This window comes from Gossypium arboreum, unplaced genomic scaffold (assembly GCF_025698485.1).
Source record: "Gossypium arboreum isolate Shixiya-1 unplaced genomic scaffold, ASM2569848v2 Contig00258, whole genome shotgun sequence".
Taxonomy (NCBI): domain Eukaryota; kingdom Viridiplantae; phylum Streptophyta; class Magnoliopsida; order Malvales; family Malvaceae; genus Gossypium; species Gossypium arboreum.
This window is the reverse complement of record NW_026440374.1, coordinates 12,886-35,832: the sequence shown is the minus strand read 5'-3', so window position 1 is coordinate 35,832 and position 22,947 is coordinate 12,886. Positions and strand designations below refer to the sequence as shown.

The 22,947-nt window shown below is 32.7% G+C and overlaps 1 protein-coding gene across 1 annotated transcript; it reads left to right on the top strand.

Annotated features, from left to right (window-relative positions):
• Nucleotides 1–8,383: 8,383 nt before the first annotated feature.
• LOC108452658 (probable disease resistance protein At5g43730) lies at nt 8,384–11,238 on the top strand. The gene is made up of 2 exons (XM_017750459.2): nt 8,384–10,940; nt 11,016–11,238. Exon 1 carries the CDS (start codon nt 8,526–8,528, stop codon nt 9,531–9,533), a length of 1,008 nt encoding a protein of 335 aa, XP_017605948.2. The 5' UTR covers nt 8,384–8,525; the 3' UTR covers nt 9,534–10,940; nt 11,016–11,238.
• Nucleotides 11,239–22,947: the final 11,709 nt, after the last annotated feature.

Sequence of the window (22,947 nt, the reverse complement as noted above, 5' to 3'; positions counted from 1 at the left end):
GCCGATCTAGACTAAGAAAGAGGTGTTAGTTACACACACATTCTCGACGATATCTTGGCGAGATCCACACACGAACCGCCTACAATTGGATTACTAACACGTTAATCTAACTATTCAAATACAAACTACGTATTAACCCTTACAATATTCGGTCAACCACCCCTACAGATCATAGTAAGCTTATAAGAAATCAATAAGCAACTCATTAACAAATTTTTGTCAATGTTTACCACATAATCATAATTTCACTGCAAGCTGTCTTTCTGAGCAATAGTCACTAAATCATTTATAACTAGAGCTACGAAACTCCAAATCAAGTGCCGTTAATTTTCCCTGAAAATAGACTCATATATCTTCTATCCATAAAATTTTCAGAATTTTTGGTTTAGCCAATCAATACCAGAATTTTCTCAAAGTTTCCCATGTTTCACTATTTGACTAATCTGACCACTCTTCATTACGAATCAAATTTCTCATTGTACAGAATTCAAAATATGTTCTAGTTTATTTCATTTGAAACTAGACTCATTAAGCTTTAATTACATAATTTATTCAGCTTCTAATTCATCTCCCACAATTTATGGTGATTTTCCAAAGTCACATTACTGCTGCTGTCCCAAGCAGATTTATTACCAAATCACTCTTTCATACACCTATCTTGCATGCATGTTATTTAAACATGTATATCACCAATCAATCATCACATATCTATGATTTTTACTTAAGCATAATCTCCATTTCATCATTTTAAAGCACAACATGTTAGCCGATTTTTCCTTTAGCATCTAAGGCACATGTATGTTCATTTGTTTGGCTCAACTTCACCTATCTTCCATTTTCATCAAAAGAACATGAAACAACAACCATTTCCTTCATTTTAATTCATGACTAAATGCTCACAACACAACTAAAAATCAAAATATACTTCAAGAGTTAAGGTAGAATCAAGAAGAACTCATGAACCTCAAAATAGAAGCAAGGTACCAAGAACTTACCTTCAATTTTCCTCCTCCTAATGACCGAATACTCAAGAGCTTTCTCCTCTCCTTTCTCTTCTCTAACTTTCAGCTATGATGAACAAAGATGGACAAAACTTTGTTCTTTTCACCCTTTTTTTTAATAAAACTTCATATTTCATCCATTTAATTCTTTAATACAAAAGACATGAAATTCTTATCATGAAACATTTACCTAACCCATTATCATGAAACATTTACCTAACCCATTATCATGGAACATTTACCTAACCTATTATCATGAAACATTTACCTAACCCATTATCATGGAACATTTACCTAACCTATTATCAATTTGTATCAATTTGTACCATAAATTATGGATATCAAGTGTACATTTTGTCTACAACAACATGATGGTTGGCCACTTCATGTAAAATGGGAGGTTTATCATGCAAATCCTCCTATTTTGCACTCCTATTTATTTGGCCACTTCAATTTAGCCTATAGCATTTTCAAACATTTTCACATAGGTCCTATTTCATAATTTCACTCACAAATGACAAAATCAAAGCATGAAATTTTGTCAACATTCACAGAATTCCCGAAAATTGGGGCGTTACACTGTGCTAATCCTCCGGTGGCGGTTATGAATTGTCGTGAAAAAAATTACCTTTGGACCATTAACGGAGCGTATCCAATTCCTCCCCATAACCCGAGTAGTGGCACCCAATCTTGATTTCCAACCTTGTATAATAGAATCGAAGGGCGGATCCACGGTGCTCTCCAGGTTACATCTTTAGCTCGAAGGTTTTGAAAAACTGAAATCCAATACTCTTCAGTTATATCCTTTGGCCATTCTCTCTCAAGATAGGCTTCCAACGGGGTGAAAGTTTTTGAAAACATGTGGTACGGTGTGCGCTCTACTTTCTAAAAATGGCTCAAAATCCAAACATTAAGCAATTGCGCACATCTGATAAAGCGTCCTTCCCCTTTCCTCCTACAACTGCTTAGGGATCTGTAGGTCTCGGCCAAAATAGTTGGGATAGGGTTGATTCTTTGTTTTAACTTTTCAAAGAAGTCCACTAATGCAACCTCTATGTGTCCTAGAACTTTTGGGAAGATGACCAATCCGTAAATGGCCAAGGCAAAGAGATCCACTCTCTTCAACATATCGGGGTGGCTTAAAACCAAATCTCATAGGGAAAACCACGGGATGCAGATGACTTCATTCTTTTTCTTTATTTGTTTTTTGGCCCATATATCGGTTATATCTGTCAATTTCACTATTTTTTTCTTGAAGGTCATCGGCTTAGGTTCTTTCACATATATCTTATAGGGTTGTACATTATCGACCTGAAATAAGGCGGCATACTCTTCTATGGTGAGGTCATGTCTTCTTGATTGAAAGTAAAACATTAATAGGCCAAATCCAAAATCGATCATGGCTTGAATCAAACGCTCGTCTATGTTGATAGTGATCAAGTGGGCTATATCTCCGTACCTCTCGTAAAGATACCCTTAGTATCCGAGTCCCATCGATTCCAAACCGAACCAAATCTTCAAGGTTATTTTAGTGAACATTCACGATTCGTGCTGGCAGCGATTGGCAATGCATCCTTCCACTAGACTATCCCTTTTCTTCTACGAGTTTTCAAAGACCGGTCTTGAACCATGACATTTTCTCGATTACTGTAATTGACTCTTCCATCGAAACCCGCGTTTTGGCAACCAATCTCTAATCAACACCTTCCTAATCAAGGTGCCTATGATGCATAATGAAAATAAAATAAAAACAAACTAACTTGGTTAGTAACCACAACAAATATAAAGAGAAACAAATTAAGCTACCCGATTCAATTCTTTTGCATAAACAGTGTAAATGTAAAGAAAATGAAAGACAAAAGCGTTTCTCTGGTGTACTTATTTTGGTAACTATTAACGGACCAGGGGTTGGCATGGTTCTAGTTAGGTGGCTCATACGAGTTCACTATATGAGGTTTCAATTCTAGACAGTACTTGAATTGTTCGTACTATCGTCTACTAAGACTAGTATGAAGCCTCGATCGTAGCATAAGTCATATGTAACCCGAAAGTATTCACTAGCCTGTGCGAAGGGACGAGTTAACTCACGAAGGCATATCGTTTACTTTCACTTAAGCAGACGGAGCCGGGTAGAGAGCTCATGTTATGCAAAATGCAAGTTACAGCGGTGTGTGGGAGAAACTCACAAACCTTTACGTTTTATTTAAAACTAAACTACAAAAACCTAAAAACTTAGAGTTGAAAATCAACAAGATAAAACAAGTTAGAAGAATACTTACAGCATGATGCAAATGCATGAATTTTTGAAAACAAAATTTGAGGATCACGACTAAATATTAATGTGAACAAAGAAATTCAAAATTTTAACAACACATGTTTAATTCGACTCGACTCTCAAGATTTTTCCCCGATTGGAGTCGCATTTGTAGCGACATAAAAATTTTAGTTTGGTCGCTAATTGGGGTGTTTGCTTTTAAAGACCAAGGTTTGATTTTTAAAAAGAGAATCGCCACGATCCTTTTCTAGGTGTGATCGGACACCGATAAATCATTCGTTCTTGAAAAGATAATTTATTCTCGGACAAAAATGAAGGCCAAATTTGGGTCTACGTGAAAATCGAGAGTAAGGTAGGGTTCGAGTCGATTCACGAGGAAGGCATTAGCAACCTCGCGACACCCAAAATGGTATCTTGTAAAACACGCGTTGTCTTGATTCTCAAAAATACGAGTTCAATTTAACATTTAATCGGGATCCGGTTGAAGAATGAGAATTTTTAGTTTTCGATTTTTAGAAGGGTGCCCCATTTTAACACGAGCCGCAATTTCACCCAACATAGCAATGAAATCGATGACTTGACGTTAAATCGGTACATTGCCTTATGTATTGAAATTAATTTGAAAACAAGAATAAGATTTTCAAGTAATGCAAAGCAAAATTGATATGAAATAAAATAAATGAATGGAAGAGCTAGAAATATATTGAAGCAATTGATAAATGTGATAATAATATTAAAAAGCGATAAAGATGTATGCGATATTAAACGTAATATTAAAATTAAACATGAAAGGAAACAATGAATGTATAGGTATACACATATAATAATGGTTAATATGATTATGAAAACATGATATTAAAACTATTAATGATGCTATATATATATATATATATATATATATATATATATATATATACGATGTTAAAATACGTACATCATATAAATATTAAAAACATATACGAGATAGTAAAAACATTAGAGCGTATATATACATGACATGGATAAAGATACAATATTAGAAAGATACATATAGGTAATATATATATATATAAAAACATGTATATATATATTATAGTATTAAAATATTTACATAGTATACACCTATTAGAAATAATAATAATATTAAAAAAACAACTATTAATATTACATAAATATACACATATACATATATATATTTAAAAAAGCGTAATAATAATAGAATATGCATGTACTATATATACATATAATATAGTTATTAAGAAAATATATACAATATATAATATTAAGAATATACACAATACATATGGTATTTAAAAATATAGTATTAAAAAACATAATTTATACATCTAAGTATTGATTTTAAAAAATACTAACAATAGTAAAATACTAATAAATAATAGTAATAATAAGAACGTGTAAGCAATAATATGTACAAGGGAAAATAATAAAAGAAAATTAGTAATGCTATACATACATAGACATAATATAAAAATATTAAAATAAAGTAATTAGAAAATAATACTATGTACTAAAAATATACATACACATAAAAATATATACACTAATAATAATAATAATAATAAATATAGTAATAATATCATTAACAAAAACAAATATAACATAATAAAATATTGAAATAAAGTAATTGAAAATAATACCATGTATAAATATATATATATATATATATGTACATATATAATAAAACATACACTAATATTATATATAATAATACTAGAAATAGTAATAACTAGTAATAATAATACATTAAAAATAATAATATGTTAATAACCAGAATATTAATAATAACAATAATAATAATAGAAATAATAGTATTAATAATATTAGGAATGATAATAACAATATTAAAAAGCGAAAATAAAATCAGTAAATAAATAAAATGAAAAGGACTAAAATTGAATTAAAATCAAAGTTTTGGTAATTTAAAATAAGAGATAAACAAGAGGATCTATTTGAAGGCGTGCAAGCTACGAGAGGGTCAAATAAGCAATTTACCGAATACTTAAAACAACATCATTGATTGGAGGACCAAATCAAAAGCACAATAAATTACAAGGCCAATTTAGAATAAATAATAACCTCGATTGCAAGGTATTGAAAGCGGAAGGACGGCACATAATTAACCCTAAGAGCAAAAACGCGGATCTCGAGTGGGTAGGGTGCAGTCGACCCGACCGAGGCAAAAAACGACGTCGTTTTGTGCCACGGGTTTAAAGGCCAAAGCAGTGCCATTTTCGATCCGTATAAATACCCTAAAAATCAGAAAAAATTCATTTGAAGCCAAAATTAGAAAAAAAGGGAGAGAGGAGAGCTGGCGATTTTGACTATGGGCAGGTCCTTAGATCCGATCACCGAACCGTCGCCGGAAGCGCAGGCCAGAAGCCCTTGTCTTGTGATGGTAGGAAAAGGTAATTTTATATATATATTTTTATATTTTTATTATATATTTTTATTATGTTTTTTAGTTTACATATATGTTAAATATAGGAGTATAGATCTAGAAATAAATGAAAATAAAAGAATCAATCACCTTAAATTTTGATATCGGGATTTTTGGTGCTCGATTGATATTACCCTTTGTATTTTGAATCACGCTTGTGTATATATTGAAATCTAACCTATGTATTGATTTTTCCCTGAATATTCGAAAAGAACAAAACACTAAAAAAGAAGGAACCCTTTTCTATGGTTTCCATTGGGTTTTATATCGATTTGTTATCTTTATCTGTTTCTCTTTTGGTTGCTATTATGTGCTTTCTGTTTGCTGTCTGGTGGTGGGTGAACAGTGGAGGTGACTACAGGCGAGGTGGCGCCGGGGATGGGGTTGCGTTAGGCGGTGGTGGCAGAGGCAAGTGGGGAGTTAGGGTTTGAGATTGGGCTTGGTCATTGGGCTAGGTTGGTTTAGGTTAGTATTAAATGAGGTGTAAAATGGGTGCATTGGGTAGGTTTGGGTAGTGGGTGCAGTTGTAATTGGGTTTAGGTTATTGGGCTCGGGTATGGGTTTGAAAATGGGTTAAGGGGTATGGGTAATTGGTATTTAGATTATTGGGTTGGGCAAATTGGGTGTATTGAGCATTTGAGGCCAGTGAGAATCGGGATTGTACAATAATATTAATAATATTAATTAAAAATATATTAAAATTCAAATTAGATATAAATTTACCGCATTTATTTATTGAATATTTTATGAATCATTATCGATATATATAAATATATATATTGTTATGAATATTACAAGTATAATATATATGTAATCTAAAAATGCAACTAATTTTCTACTTTCATGTTTTTTTTGTCAATAAATATGATAAAATACTAAAAATATAATGTTTAAGTAAAAACTAAAACAACCTACTGAAAATAATTTTTATATGACTCTATTAAAGCAAAACTAACGATTCTTTGAAACAAGTTAAATGCTTGGAAGAAGTGATTAAAGGTGGCCACTTCTTCAAACACTAACGATAATTAGAATAAAATAGAGGATAACAAAATTTGTTTATGCAAATTGATTTTCCTATATATGAGTCTAGCTTAGTGAGAAGTTTTCACTATCTTTAAACAATTATCACAAATGCACTCTCACAAATAATGTTCCTCACTTGAATAAATTAATGGCTCTTTATATCTCATACATAAACCTATATAAGCCTCTCAATTATATAAAAAGTTTTTCAAGACTAGCTAACACAATAAATGTTTATCGCAATCTCTAATAAACAATTGCTGGAAAAAATCTAGATTAAAAATGATTTTTATCACAACGAAAAATTAAAATTTTAAAAATCAAACCAGTTTATGATATTTATAACAATAAAATTTTCAGAAACTATGTATATGTTTTGTGCAAGACAGATCCTAGATGTTCCGACTTTCAATTGAACAACCTTCTCTGCTATTCTCATATCACAAATTGCTTTAAGTGGGGCTTGAGCAATCTCGAATCAAGACAGCAAAAAAAAGCTAAAAGAAAAGTAATAAAATAGGATTTCTTACTAATAATTCTGCCTTTGTGGAACCTACCACTGACTTCATAATGTGCCTGTTTTTATCTTCACTTTCTTCTTATTTCTTACTTATTTCTTACCCACAACATTCTTTCTTCTTCACTGCTTTTAATTTGTTTCGATCTCCAAGGTCTATCACAAGTTTTATGCATACAGTCAAGGTAATTTTCTTTCATTTGCTTAATTCATGACATGCTTTTCTTTGCTTTTGATTATCTGCTACTGTTATAGCAGCTAGTTTTGTAAGATAGTCAAGGAAGTCAACTTCACTGCTTCGTTTTCAGTTCTAATCTCTCAACACTTTTCATCCCCTAAGTCAGCTAATAAGATCTGAAGCCATGATTTGCTCTACTGATTATCAACAGTTTTAGATTTTAAGATAGGATGACCAGCAGACATAATCTACTATAGATAGAAATTAATACAAAAGAGCTACCCAGAAGCAATATAATGTTGAAATCTCAGACTGTTGAACATTTTACCTCTTAATATTCTGTAATGAACTCTTGCACACTTGAATCTAGCATTTTATATACATTGAGAGCTTGATTCTGGTGATCAGAAGTTCATCATGTTTCTGTCTGCCACCCATCCATAGCTCCATCTAATAAAGGCCATTGCTTGAAACTTGCATTCATGTTTCGTTTTCATGCTTACACAGACATATCAATACTTCATCCAATACATTCACAGATTTTCATTATCTGCTACTGTTATATATGATTGCATTGCAGGACATAGCAATGGAGTACGTAGAGCCTGTTGTTGGTATTGCAAATTGTCTCGGAACTCCTGTTTGTAAATACTTGCAATATCACAGAAAGATGAACGATTATGTGACAAACTTCAAGAAGATGAGAGATGAATTGAATTGCAAAATGGAAGATATAGAGCTGCAATTGAAAGCAGAGCTTCTTCGTTCTCTGGGGAAGATACCAAAGAAGGGAGTTGAAAATTGGTTGAAAGATGTGAAAGAGATGATTAGAAAGCACAAGCTGTTGAAAACAAAGTAAGGAACAGGAGTTATCTCTGTCGTGCTTGCAACGGGAAGCTGGTTGATGAAAAGACTCAAGAAATGAAGGATTTCTTGATAAAGCTCCTAATGCCTCTGAAGGTCTCGCCATTGATGGTTCAAGTGCTGGGTTGCCGCTGCCAACGTCAGAACTAGTTGGAGAGGAAGCTGTTAGAAATGAGATTTGGGCATGTTTGATGCAGGAGGAGGTGAGCAAGATTGGGGTTTGAGGGATGGGCGGTGTGGGTAAAACCACTATCTTGAAGCACATCCACAATGATCTTTTAAAGCAACAAAGATTCGAAAGGGTAATCTGGGTTACCATATCAAAGGAGTTCAATGTAATGAAGGTACAAGATGATATTGCAGGTGCTTTGAAGTTGAAGGAAGATTGGCCCAGAGAAGGAGACAAGCTCAGACGAGCAGCAATCTTGTCAGAAATGCTGAAGAACGCAGGAAAGCATGTTCTAATCCTAGATAATGTGTGGGATAAAGTCTCTCTAGAGGAAGTTGGGATCCCCGAGCCGAGTGGCAGCAATGGCTGCAAGATGGTGTTGACAACCCGTTCAGAGCATGTCTGTAAGTATATGGGTTGTAAGGTGAAGCCCCTTTCAGAAGAAGAGGCATTGATACTATTCTTGAATAAAGTTGGACCTAACATAGTTCAAAGTCCAACTATAATGCCTACTTTGAAGCTTGTTGTCAGGGAATGTGCGGGTTTACCTCTTACAATTGTCGTGGTAGCTGGTACCATGAAAGGAGAAGATAACCCTCATATTTGGAAAAATGCACTCGGGGAATTGAAAGAGAGAATAGGGAAAGTGGAAGGAGTGGAAGCTGAGGTAATCGAGCGCTTGAAATTTAGCTTCGATCACTTAAAGGACAAGCAAGCAAAACATTGTTTTTTGTATTGTACAGTGTATCCCGAAGATTTTGAAATTGAAATGGATGAACTAATTGAGTGCTGGATTGAAGAGGGATTCATAGATGATATGGGTACAAGACAAGAAATGAAAGACAAGGGCCTTACTATTTTGAAGAAGTTAGAAGATAATTGCTTGTTGGAAAATATTACTAATGTATTTGGTCAACCTTGCATAAAGATGCATGATGCAGTGAGAGACATGGCACTGTCGATCACAAGTATGAATCCTCGATATATAGTACAAGCAGGCTTGCAATTAACAGAAGGCAATGGAGTCCAGATATTGAGAAAGTATGGCTTATGTATAACTCCATAACGGAATTTCCGCAGATGTGCTGCCCACAAAATGTCAACTGCTCACAACCTTGTTATTGCGGGGGAACCCTGTAAAGGAGATCCCATATTCTTTATTCATGAACATGCCTTGTCTTAGTGTTCTCAATTTGTCCTTTACAAAGATCGAGAGTTTACCAAATTCCATCTCTGAACTAAAGAACCTCACAACATTGTTGCTTCGTGGCTGTGAAGAATTAAGAGATCTGCCATGTCTTTCGATGCTTCAAGAATTGAAGAAGTTGGATCTTTCTGGGACTAAAATTGAGGAAGTCCCTGAAGGCATGGATATGCTGATAAAGCTAAGATATCTTGATCTTGAAGTGTCCACTCTGAAAGAGATACCCGCTGGACTTTTACCAAAACTTGTTCACCTTCAGCACTTGAGTTTTGATGTGCAGAATAAAAAATAAGTCTAAAAGTAGAGGAGATGGAACCATTGAAGAAGTTGGAGTGCTTAACCGGACGTTTCAAAGACATCAGTGAATTCAATAAGTTCATCTCCTCAATGCAACAAAGTAAGAAAAATCTCATCAAGTACAATTTACAGGTGGGCTCATATAATATCGGTTGGGGAAGGGATAAATTAGTAACAATTGATTGGGAAGGTGAGTTAATTATGCACCCAATCGAAATGCAAGAGTTGAATATTATTGATTGCGACTATTTGAGAAGCTTAGTGGATGATAAATCTTCCTTCAAAAATGCGATTGACTTGAGGGTTTGTAGGATTTGGTTTTGCAAAGAGATAGAATGTGTTGTTTCCTTGTCCTCTTTGCCTCTTCTTCCGCTCATCCATTTCAGAGCCTCGAGGTGTTGGAACTTCAAGCTCTGCCAAAGTTGAGTGCCCTTATTATGAAAGATGCAGGAATTGGTCAGCAACAACATCACCATTGGCTCCGTCTGCCACCTTTTCCCATCTTAAGCAAATTGATGTATACGGATGCTCGAGTATGAAGACGTTGCTTCCACAATGGTTGCTTCAAACCTCCAAAACCTGGAAGAGATATCAGTGGAGAGTTGTGATGAGTTAGTAGAAATATTGGGAGCAGAAACATCAGAAGTTGAAGAAAAAGGAAGTGATGCATTAATCAAATTCCATCTTCCCAAATTGAGAGAATTGAAACTATGGATATTACCTAATTTGAAGAGCATTTGCAGCAAAAGTGGAGTAATGGTTTGCGATTCTCTCCAATTTATCTTAGTTCGTGGTAGCTGTAATAAACTGAAGAGAATTCCTCCATTTGTTCCCCTTGTTGGCAATGGGCAGCCATATGCATATGCTCCACCTTCTCTTAACATCTTCTCAAGCACAGAATGGTGGGAATCGTTGGAGTGGGATGACCATCCAAACTTTGAAAATGTTCTACAACCCCTTTGGAAGTTTAAGGTATCAATGATTTATAGTTTAGTTTATTTTGTCTTCTTTTATAAACCTAAGTTCTCCATATTAATAAAATTTCAGGTAAATGTTCGGGAGGAAGAGTGCATAAAAAGAAGAGCATTGAGAATGAGGCAACAGTAAATAAGAAATCAAACTGTCTCCACTTTTTAAACACTTTTCCTCAAATACCATTCCTTCTATGTTCTGTGATTCTTCTCTAAAATATATATTTAAAATATATATGTACTTCCCAAAATAACCTTCTATATATTCATATTTATAATTATAACATTTAAGTTATAAACTTATTTTAATATTATGATATCGAATCAAATATTATTATGGTCTTTTACCACATGCAACACTAGTCTATTATTTAAGTAAATTTTAATAAATTTTAAATTTTATATAAAAATATATATACACAATAGAAGTTGGCTATAAATCTCTCCATATCTTGAGTCGGTCCAACTCAAATTCAATTTAAATAATATAAAATATTTTTAAAATTAAACTTAATTATAAAAATATATATAATTATTAATATAAAATTATTTTTAAAATATTTTTGCATAGGAAAGTAGAATTTTGGATCAATCAAGTTAGGCCGAAAACAGGCCTAGGCTTGAAAAAGTATTAAAACTTAAAATAGTATTAAAAATTATTTTACACAAATGATAATGTGTGTTACTTAAAATATATTTTATTTTTATTAATATTTTAATTAAATATAAACATTATAAAAATAAAATATATTAATCAAAATGATTCAAGGTGAGGCAAAACTACGATCTAAGTTTTATTTACAATAAAAGTTAGGAAAGTATTGTAAAAGACATAATATTCTTTAATTTTCAATACATACAATCTAGAGAAATTTTGGAGGGTTTAAAAACAATTATCCTCATTTTCTCTCACTTTATTTATTTTAAAATTTTTATTTACTTTTATTTAATTTTTTATTTTATAATTTTCTAAAATTTTAAAAATAATTTCAAATTTTACCATTTTCTATATTATCAAGATTAAATTGACTGAAAGTAGAAAATTTGAGACTAAAATTGTTATTATACTAATTAAAAAGTGTCACTTAATAGTCGAGTGATAAAAAAATACAATTTTAAAATAGTAATATCAAAATTGTAACTTTTTTAGTTAAGTGACCAAAATAAAAATTCCTATAGTTTAATGACTAATAGAGTAACTTTTTTGATACAATAACTCGACTATTCCTAAAAAGGTGAACACCGACCAACGACAACTTAAATTTAGTAATGTAACTTATTAAGAAATTTATACATAAATAATTACTTATTTTAACTTAAATAAATTTATTTTTGAGTATGTCAAATATAGATTTTAACTAGTATGCAACGTGAAATTAATAATTTTAAATACTCATTTTAAAAATAATATATATATATATATATATGTATTACTTTTGTTTCATTATTATATTAGATATAAACTGTAGATTCGCACTTTTCATATAAATCAATCACTTTAAATATAATAGTTAAACATTAAAAAAGACATCGAATTTATTATTAATCATATAAATAAAATCACTTTATAATTTTTAAGGATTATATTTTAAGAAAAATTAATTCACATATTCGCAACTTAAATTTTATAACTATGTATTCAAAAGTGTGGCCGCCCATTACTGCAAAGAAGTTGAATACAGTAGCAGGGCGGAGGATACATGTAATAATTAGTTAGGATTTTATATTATTATGTGTTGTTTTATTTTGGTTTTATTGGTGTCCTTATAGGTACATCGCATATTAGGAGTTGTGGACTAGCGACTATCCTAATCCCTACATTCAAGCTTTAAATCATGGGAATTTATCTCTCTTTTTTATTATATATTTTAAATATTGAGTACAATGTTTGATTTAAGTGTGGGGAGATTTACAATGCTTTTATGTATGTTTTCTACTTTAAATAATTAGTGTAAACTATCTCGTTAATCACTTTAAATAGTGGTTGTTTCTATTTTGGTTATTCTAATTTTTCTATAAAAATTTAATTAAATTAGTCACTCTATTATTGAATGGTAACAGAAAAAACTAAAGCGGTGCATTTTCACATATTGTTTTGAGTTGAATAAAGTAGGAATGATCCTATTTAGAGTAATTAATTGGTAGTTGCCCTAATTTTAGAGTGACTAACATGGAAATGCACAACTAACATTTTGTTACCATTTAATGATGGAGTGATCAATTTGAACAATTTCTTTTCAGGTAACCAAATTAATAAAAAAATTTGGAGTAACCAAAACAGAAACAACCCTATTTAGAGTGACCAACGATAGTAATTTACCCTAATAATTATTGATCAAGTTATAAAATTTTCATGGTTTTGCATGTACATAGTAAAGTCTTTGATTTGAGGACATCAGATACGATTGCAAAGTAAAGAGCATGTGAGTTTATGTAATTGGATATGATTTCAAAGCATTTCCATGGTAGATTGTAGATGGACTTTGGATACTTCTCTTCCTTGTCATATTCAAAATTTGTAATGAAATTTCTAATAATTTTATACTTACAAATTTTAATATTACTATAACTTAAAAGTAAATTGTTACATCAAAGTTGTTAAAATTTTTATATTTTTCATTAATTCATTTTGTAATTTTATTTTGGTTAGAATATGGTGTTAGTCCTTGTACTTTATAAAATTTTAGATTTAGCCCATGTGTTTAAAAATTTAAAAAAAATTAAATCTTCCTATTTTTTTAATTTAAAAACCTCAATCTAATCATTAAAATCCTACGTATTTTCTATCAAAATTTGTTAATTTGACATGTTAATTAAATCATCCTCACATGATGTAGAATATCATTGACAGAAAATAAATGTGTTAATTTGATAAATTTCAATTGAAACTACCATCAACAATAACAATTGGACTAGGATTTTAAATTGAAAAGGAAGAAATTAAATTTTCAACTTTTAAAGTATAAGGACTACATTTCCAATTTTATAAAAATACAAGGATTCATATCAAATATTTAATAAGGTTATATTGTTGAATCATTTTCGTTGTTAAAAAGTGTCTACACTTTTATAGATAAGTATATTATATATATATATATTCAAAGTTTCTTTACTTCAAATATAATGCACTCCTAGTCAAATACCAAATACAAATACAAAGATGGGCGAATCCGAAATTTGTCTAGGGAAGACAAAATTGAATTATACAATTTTCAAATGTCAAAATATAGATTTTATTGTGTATTAATTTATGATTTCATTACTTTTGAAGGACTAAATAGAATTTTCTTGATAGACCAAAGCGTAATTTTATCCTATATTAAGTTATAATTTGATCATTTATAAGGGCCGATATTATAATTTTCCATTTTGAGGGGTAGAGTCATCGCTCACCCTTTATATTTGCCTCTCGAGTACAAATATATGTTCAATCAACTACAATATAGAAATAAACTAGTACAAAGCATAGTGAAGCGAATAACCGAAAAAACGGACAAAACTAAGAAAGACAGACAACCCCATCTATAGGGTTTTTACAAATATGGTATAAAAAATTATTATATATGAAAATAGGTTGTCGATAAATTATTTACGAAAATGGGTTACTCTTTTTTAGTCGCCTACGATAGGTACGACATATTATTATTAATAAATTTTTCTAATATTTATTATTATTATTATTATATTTTAAAAATTTTGGGTTAAAACGGGTCGTCCAAGTGACTGTGTGGCGCCACATGTGGTGCACGATCTTGGCGCCACACCTGAACCTCATTGACCGTGCAGTGAAGCGGTGAAGAATGTGAAGCAATGAAGAATGTGAAGTAGTGAAGAAAGAAAGAAGAAAAATTTAGTAATTTTTATAATTATTTTAAAATTAGATTGTTAGTAATTTAGAATTATTTGATAATTTTTGTGTTTGTAATTATTTTAAAATTAATTTATTAATAATTTAAGATTATATATTCTAAATTATTTTGTTTAGTTTAATAATGTTAAATTTATTTTGTTAAATATTTTGTTATAAATAATTTATAAACTATAAAGAAAATAATTTAGAATTTTTAGAAATCAAGAGACTAGAAAATTGAAAGTAAAAGAGATTGAGAATAAAAATTAGAAAAGACGGACAAAATTGAATGGAAAAAGATGATATTGGTGAAAGTAGTATTAGAGTGTGAGGGCAATAAAATTTGTAAATGTTGGTGCAATAAAATTAATTTCTAAAATGTTATTTTTAGTAGTGTATTATTGTATTGTGATTTTTTGATAATGTATTTTAAAAAATATTTTATAGCTATTTTATTAGTAATTTATGATTAGTTTATATAGTGGTTTTATTGGTTTTTACCTATTTGGTATAAAAATTTATTATATCTGAAAATAGGTTTTAATAAAATCTGAGTTGAGCCTCACGAGAAGGCACCACATGTCGCTACCTGAAAAACTCAACATGTCGCTAGTCGGGTAGGGGCAACATGTGGTGCCTCCTAGGAAGCAACCCATTTCCCTATATATACCTCCACGGGAAAGCATGAGCAAAAAATTAGTAAAAAAATTAATAGAAGTAAAAAGAGAGAAAGAAGGGAAGAAAGGAAAGAAGAAGAAAAACAATGTATTTTAATTTATTTATTTTAAATAGAATGTAGAAATTTGTTAGAAATTTTATTATTTAATGTTATTTTGTTAGATAAATAATTTTGTTTGTTAGGTTTTGAATGAAAATTTTGCATCAAATATTTTGAAAATTGTGAGAATTTTGAACTTTTTTAATGATCCAGATATTGAAGATGGAGAACAAATTTTTCGTATCGTTTATTTCGATGGAGAAATTTTGACAACAAGCGTCGGATGTATATTTGAATGCATAAACAAGTTGCAATGAGATTTAATATAAATATCTCGTTTGATGATATGAAGGAAAAAATTAGTGAAAAATTTATAGGCGTTGTGGGAGAAGGATCTGAAAATTTTTACAAGTTTCCAGATTCGATGGATCCCATAAAATTCACGAAATGGAACTTGTAGAGCGATGAAGATGTGGAGACAATGCTCGCTCTTTACGCCGCAACCAAAATGCACCGATTCACTTATTTGCTGAGTTAGCTATTGTGGAGTCAACGAAGAGCCAACTCCATTAGGTGAAGAAGATGGACCTCAAGAGCGTGTATGGTGGTCCCGATATCATCGTTGGTAGTCAATCAACTACACGTGGGATCGACATTGATCTTAATGCTACACTCGAGACGATGTGAGTGGTGATGATGTATACGAAGTAGTGATCCTTCCGATTATGAAGTCGATATTGATAGTGATCGCAATGGATGATGTCCCGGATGATATTGACGATGAAGGCGTGAACGATGATGGAAACATTAATGCGTATTTTGTAACACCCGAAACCGTGGCATCCGGGGTCGAACACGAGTGTTATCGGCTTAGTTCATCACTTATACAGACTCAAACAATTTATTTAAAACTCCAGACAGGCTGTCAATCTGCATTATAGTCACTTAAAATTCGTATCTTGAGTTCTGAAACTCAAAATCCAATTCGAAAATTTTTCCTGAAACTAGACTCATATATCTATCTATTAAAATTTTGCACAATTTTGGTTGGTCCAATTAGTACAGTTTATTAGTTAAAGTCTCCCTGTTTTAGGGTTCGACTACTCTGACCTCTGTGTATTACGACCAGATATCTCCTGCAAAGAGATTCAATGACTATGAAGTTTGTCCCTAATAAAATTAGACTCAATAAGGAATCTGTAAATATAAAGTATGACTTCTAATTATCTTTGTAGAATTTATGGTGAATTTCAAATTCGGAATAGGGGATCCAGAAATCGTTCTGGCCCTGTTTCACAGGTTTTAAATATCTCATGCAATATAGCTCATATACTTGTTTTACTTCTTCCATGTGAAAATAGACTCATCAAGCTTCGATTTCATAATTTATTCATTATTTAATTCCATTTCTACTATTTTTAGTGATTTTCAATTTCACATCACTACTGCTATCTGCATCTATTATTAGAGTAAATTTTACCTATTAGAGTAATTTAACATACATATCACCAAGTATGATCATGACTAGCCATACCAAAGGCTAATCATTTCCAAGCATTTCCTTACTACTCAATAACCATATCATGAGTGTAACACGAAAATGATTAGCCATGACAAACGGCATAATAATCAAATAGACTTTAACTATTACTTATAACTAAGTATCATAAGACCAAATCCAACTTAACATTTATGCCATTTTCGCATGGCTAAAAGTATACATACCAAAGTTCAAACAAAACATAATAGCCTATACATGCCGAAATGTTCTCTTAGGCCAACTAAGAAGAAGATACCAAAAGTTGCAAGCTGGTGTGATGACTTTGACGATGGTCCGAACACATAAAATGGGTCAAGGAAATCTAAATAGAAAACAAACAAACACACAAAATGAGTATTCAACCCAGATGAAGTCATAAGCAATAATATACATATCGTTGATATGAGATTGCGGGAAAAATAATATAAGATCAACCAATTTCAGTCATGCTGGATTATGTTACATTCACATATTTTCTTGACCGACCACGGGCCAAAGCTTGCTATCAATCAACTATCATACAATCAAACGCTTTAAAACCTTCTCTCAATTTATAGAACAATGTCAAAGTATATACACTCATGCATATTCATTTCATGCCTCATTTTGATATTTCAGTTAATAGCACTAACACTATATGCTTTCCATATGCTATTTATACCATCAACTGAATTCGCGCACATAGTGCATAAAGATTTTCGCACACATAGTGCCATGATACACCGCACACTTAGTGCCCCAAAAGTTCAATCACGTATTAACATTTAAATCAGCACACATAGTGCCTTTCAACCGCTTACTTAGTGCGATGTCGATTCCTCATAGTAAAACAATTTACTTAACTTAATTGGCTTTACGTCATACAATTATAAATGCATATACAATCAATCTCATAAAACTTATGGACTTACTTTACATCGGATGAAATGATTCCCAAATGACTATTCAATATTCTTTGCTTTGCCTTTACTTGATTCTCCTCCCTTGGATTCTTGAGCTAAAATAAATGAATTTATTAGTTTAATTACTTCAAAAATACTCATATCTATATGAATTTAATGATTCCATTTCTTCTTACAACAATCCTTGTTCAAGACATCAAGGTTTCAACTAATATTTATATTATGCCATAAAGCCGAATGCATTATCACTTCCAAATAACATTATGCCAAATATAATTACACTCAATTATACATAAGTATGAGTCAAACTCAACTTTGAAAGCCAACCTCCTCATTTGGTCGATTTTAGAAATCAAAGAAAATTTTATAATGTGCATACTATATAACCGAATGTGCAAGATTAAAATCGATATCACCTATGTACTTAACTACAATGCCGAATATAAAATTTTCAATGCAACATCAATTCTCGTCATAACATTATCTGAATATGTTTACATTCAATTATATATATAATCATGAATCAAACTCAACATATAAGCTAACATTACTCCTTTAGTTGATTATATAAAATCGAGATAATATCACAAATGTGCTTATCTATATAACCGAATGTGCAAAAACTAAATTCACCATCACCCATATGCTTAATTGGATGGCGAATATATAACATAATTATAATATCATTTTAAATTCATTTAAACACAAAATTTCATCTCATGAACACTTGACGAATTTTTCCTAAACTAGCATAGTTTTACATCTATTTATAACATCATGTAAATCCACACATATCTACTTTTCTACCTAAATTTTCTTTCACCTTTCTACTATTTCCATTCACAACATCAAAACACCATTCTCTTAGCTTTACCTTCCTCTAACTGTATGTCATTTAGTCACCTAATTAGGTAGAAAATTAACACACGAATATAATAGACATTGGCTACTAACTAGATTTTTTACAAAATTTAATGAATTTATCATGAGTCTTACCTTAATCAACTCTTTAGGATGGCGAATGTTTAGAAATTTCCTTCATTTCTTTCCTTTAGCTTACATACCATGGCAAGAGGAAGATGAACACTTTCTCTTTCCTTCCTCTTATTTTATTCATCTTTATTTTATTTATTTTGTTTAATTAACCTATTATCTAATATAAAATTGCTATAAATTCAACTTAGTGGAAGTGCATTATTGTTTGGTCAATACTACTTGTCAATTTGGGTAAATTGACATGCAAACCCAAGCTTTCCCACATTGTTGTTATTTGATCTTTACAAATTGTCTATCATCTTTTCTAAGTCTCTCAACTAGGTCCTTTCAATTAATTCACATTCCTAAAGCTAATATTAAGCATTTAATTTCATACATTCACTATCGCACATAAATTTATGTAATTAAAACACAAAATAAATTTTGACTCGGTAATGTGGTTCAAATCACATTCCGACTAGGGTCTACTTAGGGTTGTCACATATTTAGTCGGGAACTAGATCCGTCAGTATTGTGATACACAATAATCACTGGGGCACATGTCTCGGATAAACCACGATCGGCGCATGTAGCCAAGTTTCGGAGTACCACGAAATACTACTGCTCACCGAGATGGCCATATATTTTGATCCCGAGGAGTTGTTCGTGGGCGGAGATTGAAAGTAAGGAAGAGTGCGTGTTTGCCATTAAGCGATATAGTATGAATATATCAATAGACTACAAAATCGTCGAGTCTCAACCGACATTATATATTGGAGAGTGTTGGAAGTCGTGAGAAGGCTACAATTGGCGGATCTGGCTGCATTTATCCGAAGTCTCGAGAATAGGAGATACGAAAATTTGTTGGGTCTCACATGTACTTCAACACGAATAACGAAGATCATTGAAAACTTGATTCAAAACTATATGTACATGCATCATGCCAATAGTTGAAGACATGCCGACCATTAAAGTTTCGTTATTAATTGCTAAAATGCGAACGATTCGATGTCGAGTATTATACCGAAAGGCATGGATAGCTAAACAGATGGCAATGGAGCAATTGTACGAAAATTTGATGCATCGTACAATGAGTTGCGAGGATGGATTGCGGCAATGAGAATGCGTCTTGGGGACCTCATTGAGTTGCAAACACGACTTTATTATGGCCGGATGAGCAACAACAACCGGGTAAAAGAATTTTCAACGGATGTTTTGGACATTTGATCCATGTGTGCGTGCATTTCCCACGTAAGCCATTTGTGCAAGTGGATGAGACATGGCTATACGGTAAATATACACAAATCTTACTTATTGCGATTGCTCAAGGCGAGGAGCGAGGCGTGCTACCGATTGCATTTGCCATAGATAAAGAAAACATGGAGTCGTGGGAATTTTTTCTTACAAATCTGCGGAGGTATGTAATTAGTAATGATAATATTTGCATCATCTCCGATAGAAGGAAAGAATTAATTACCGCCATTAGGCGTTCTAATGTGCCATAGAGGCCGTTTCGCATACGGCACATTACGGCTAACTTTCATTGAGATTATAAGAATGCAGATTGGAAGAGACAAGTTGTGAAAATGGGTAAAGAACAACCTTATCATTTCAATATATAACATACATTTTTTTTTGGCGAGGCGTAACTTATATCGTCTTAATACATACCAACTTGAGCTAGAACCACATATTTTTTAGAGAGGATGACTCGGCTTGAGAGTGACATGGAAGGTCGACGGACACATCTTTCCGACAATGGTTGGGTAGCATGGAGCTATGGCAATGGGCTCAAAGTTTTGTGAGGGCTTTCCTTACGGTCAAATGATGACAAACTTGGTGGAGAGATTATGACGTGTTGTTGAAAATGTGACATCTTCCGATTTCATCGTCTTTTCACTACATTCTATAGGTTGGCTACATTGATGCCAAGAATGGGTTAGCAACAAGTCAACTAGATGGAGGCATGACACGTGTTTGTCGAACATGTCGGGGATGCAATTGTTGCAAACCGTCGGATGGCGAGTCGATGAGCGTAGAAGTATATTCACGACGTAATGAAGCGTTTACGCATTACGAGACCATCGGTCGTCGACCGATATTCCACCTAGGTCATACGGGGTTAATCTACGAAATAGGCGGTGCGATTGTAGGAGGTTCCTAACACTTCATTATCCTTGTGCACATGTTGTGGCGGCTTGTGCTAAGGTCTCGCTCAATGTAGATTAATTTATCGATAAGGTGTACACACTTGAATGCAAGTTGCGTGTATGGGAGAATGAGTTTCCGTGCTTCCTGACCTATCTACTTGAGAGGTTCCTCGACGACCTTTGAGCTTATCCCGGACAAAGGCTTACGTAGGAACAGAGGTCGTCCGCAATCATCAAGAATCATGTGAAATGGACATTAGAGAGAAATCGGCGGAAGTGTGTATGGGTATACTGATTAGCTGGTCTGTCAGATGCTTGCCCACTCGAAATTACCAAATTGGACAATCATTGCGATCGGATAGAAATTAAGATGTTGTTCATTACATGTTGCTTATTGCATATTGAAAGAAAAGTATTGTCTTTTAATTTTTAACTACTTGAAACTACCAAATGGATAATCATTCTTTTTTTATTCATATTATGTATTTCAACTAAGCAATTCTAAAATTAGCACTCAAATCCGATAATAAAATGCCAAATAAAAAATTGATAAATATAATACAAAAAATAATTTACATAAAAATAAAGTAATTTACATAAAAAATAAAGTAATTTACAATACAAAACCCCTTAAAATTGATGGTTTGATGGTGTGGTTCTAGGGGTATATCTTCGTGGAGCTCGACATTCACGTTGTGGGCGACTAGGTGATCAACATTCTCTTCATCCATATGTGGGTGTAGAGAACAACTCAAATGCCACTGATGAACTCGGTAGGGGTTAAAGAACGACCTTTGGATATAGGCGGGGAGAGAGAATGGCGACGGATACGCTCACGGAGGAGCAGATACGATGGTGGATATGAACTACTCCCGAGTGTAGCTCGGCTCAGGCTCGGCTCGCTCGGGTCTACCTCGGAGCTGGTGCATGATGCGGATCTGGAAGATGTTGCTCAATTCGTTATCGTATGAGTGGGGACTACCATCAACCGCCCACCAAATAAAAATGGTTTCCCTTCTCATAGTACCATTGTAGGTATTGTGGCAAGGCTGCAGATCCAAACAACGATCCATTTGAGGTACCCTACTAAACCGGTTGTTCCACATCGTAATATATTCGAATGCTCATCTCCCAATCGGTTCCATGCCTCCCCTCCTATTTATACCATGTAGTTGTACATCCAATCTTCTTGGTTGTGTGGGGATATATTGTATACAAGCGAACTACCGGAATACTCGATTGCCATGATACCACTCCACCGTATGAAAATGGATAAAGGTGCGCTAATGCACCATAGGTGTGAGTGGGCGTGGGCATACGATGGAATAACAATTGTAACCGAGGAGCGAATATGGCATCCAAATGAACTGCACGATTCATAACATTTTTATATTAACGCTGGTTAAGTGAGATAAAATAATAAAATAAAAATAAATTAAAAAACTTACTCCCTCTCGAGAATGATTCTCGATCATCGAGGGCGGTATATCGGAACGTGTATGACCTCCGATACCCGGATTCGTGCTTCATCTATGAAAATAAATTGTTAGAACAATATAATCGAGAAAAAGAGAATTAATTGTTGTATGCAGTAAAGATTCATCACCGTTAACAGTGGAAATATATATGATTGATGACTAATGGATGACAAGAATGGCATCCGATAAAGAGCCACGACGCAAACAATATGAGGCATCCACCTATGTCAACCAGAGAGAGATCCGTGGTTCGACAAAGTTCACGGTACAAAATGGCTAACACTGCGGACCCCAACTGTATGAGCGCGTGTTATGCAAATTAGATAGCAGCGATAAGCACATCAAGTGGACTTCACTGCCGTGTGTATCCGCATGAGTACACCTCCTATAAGGTG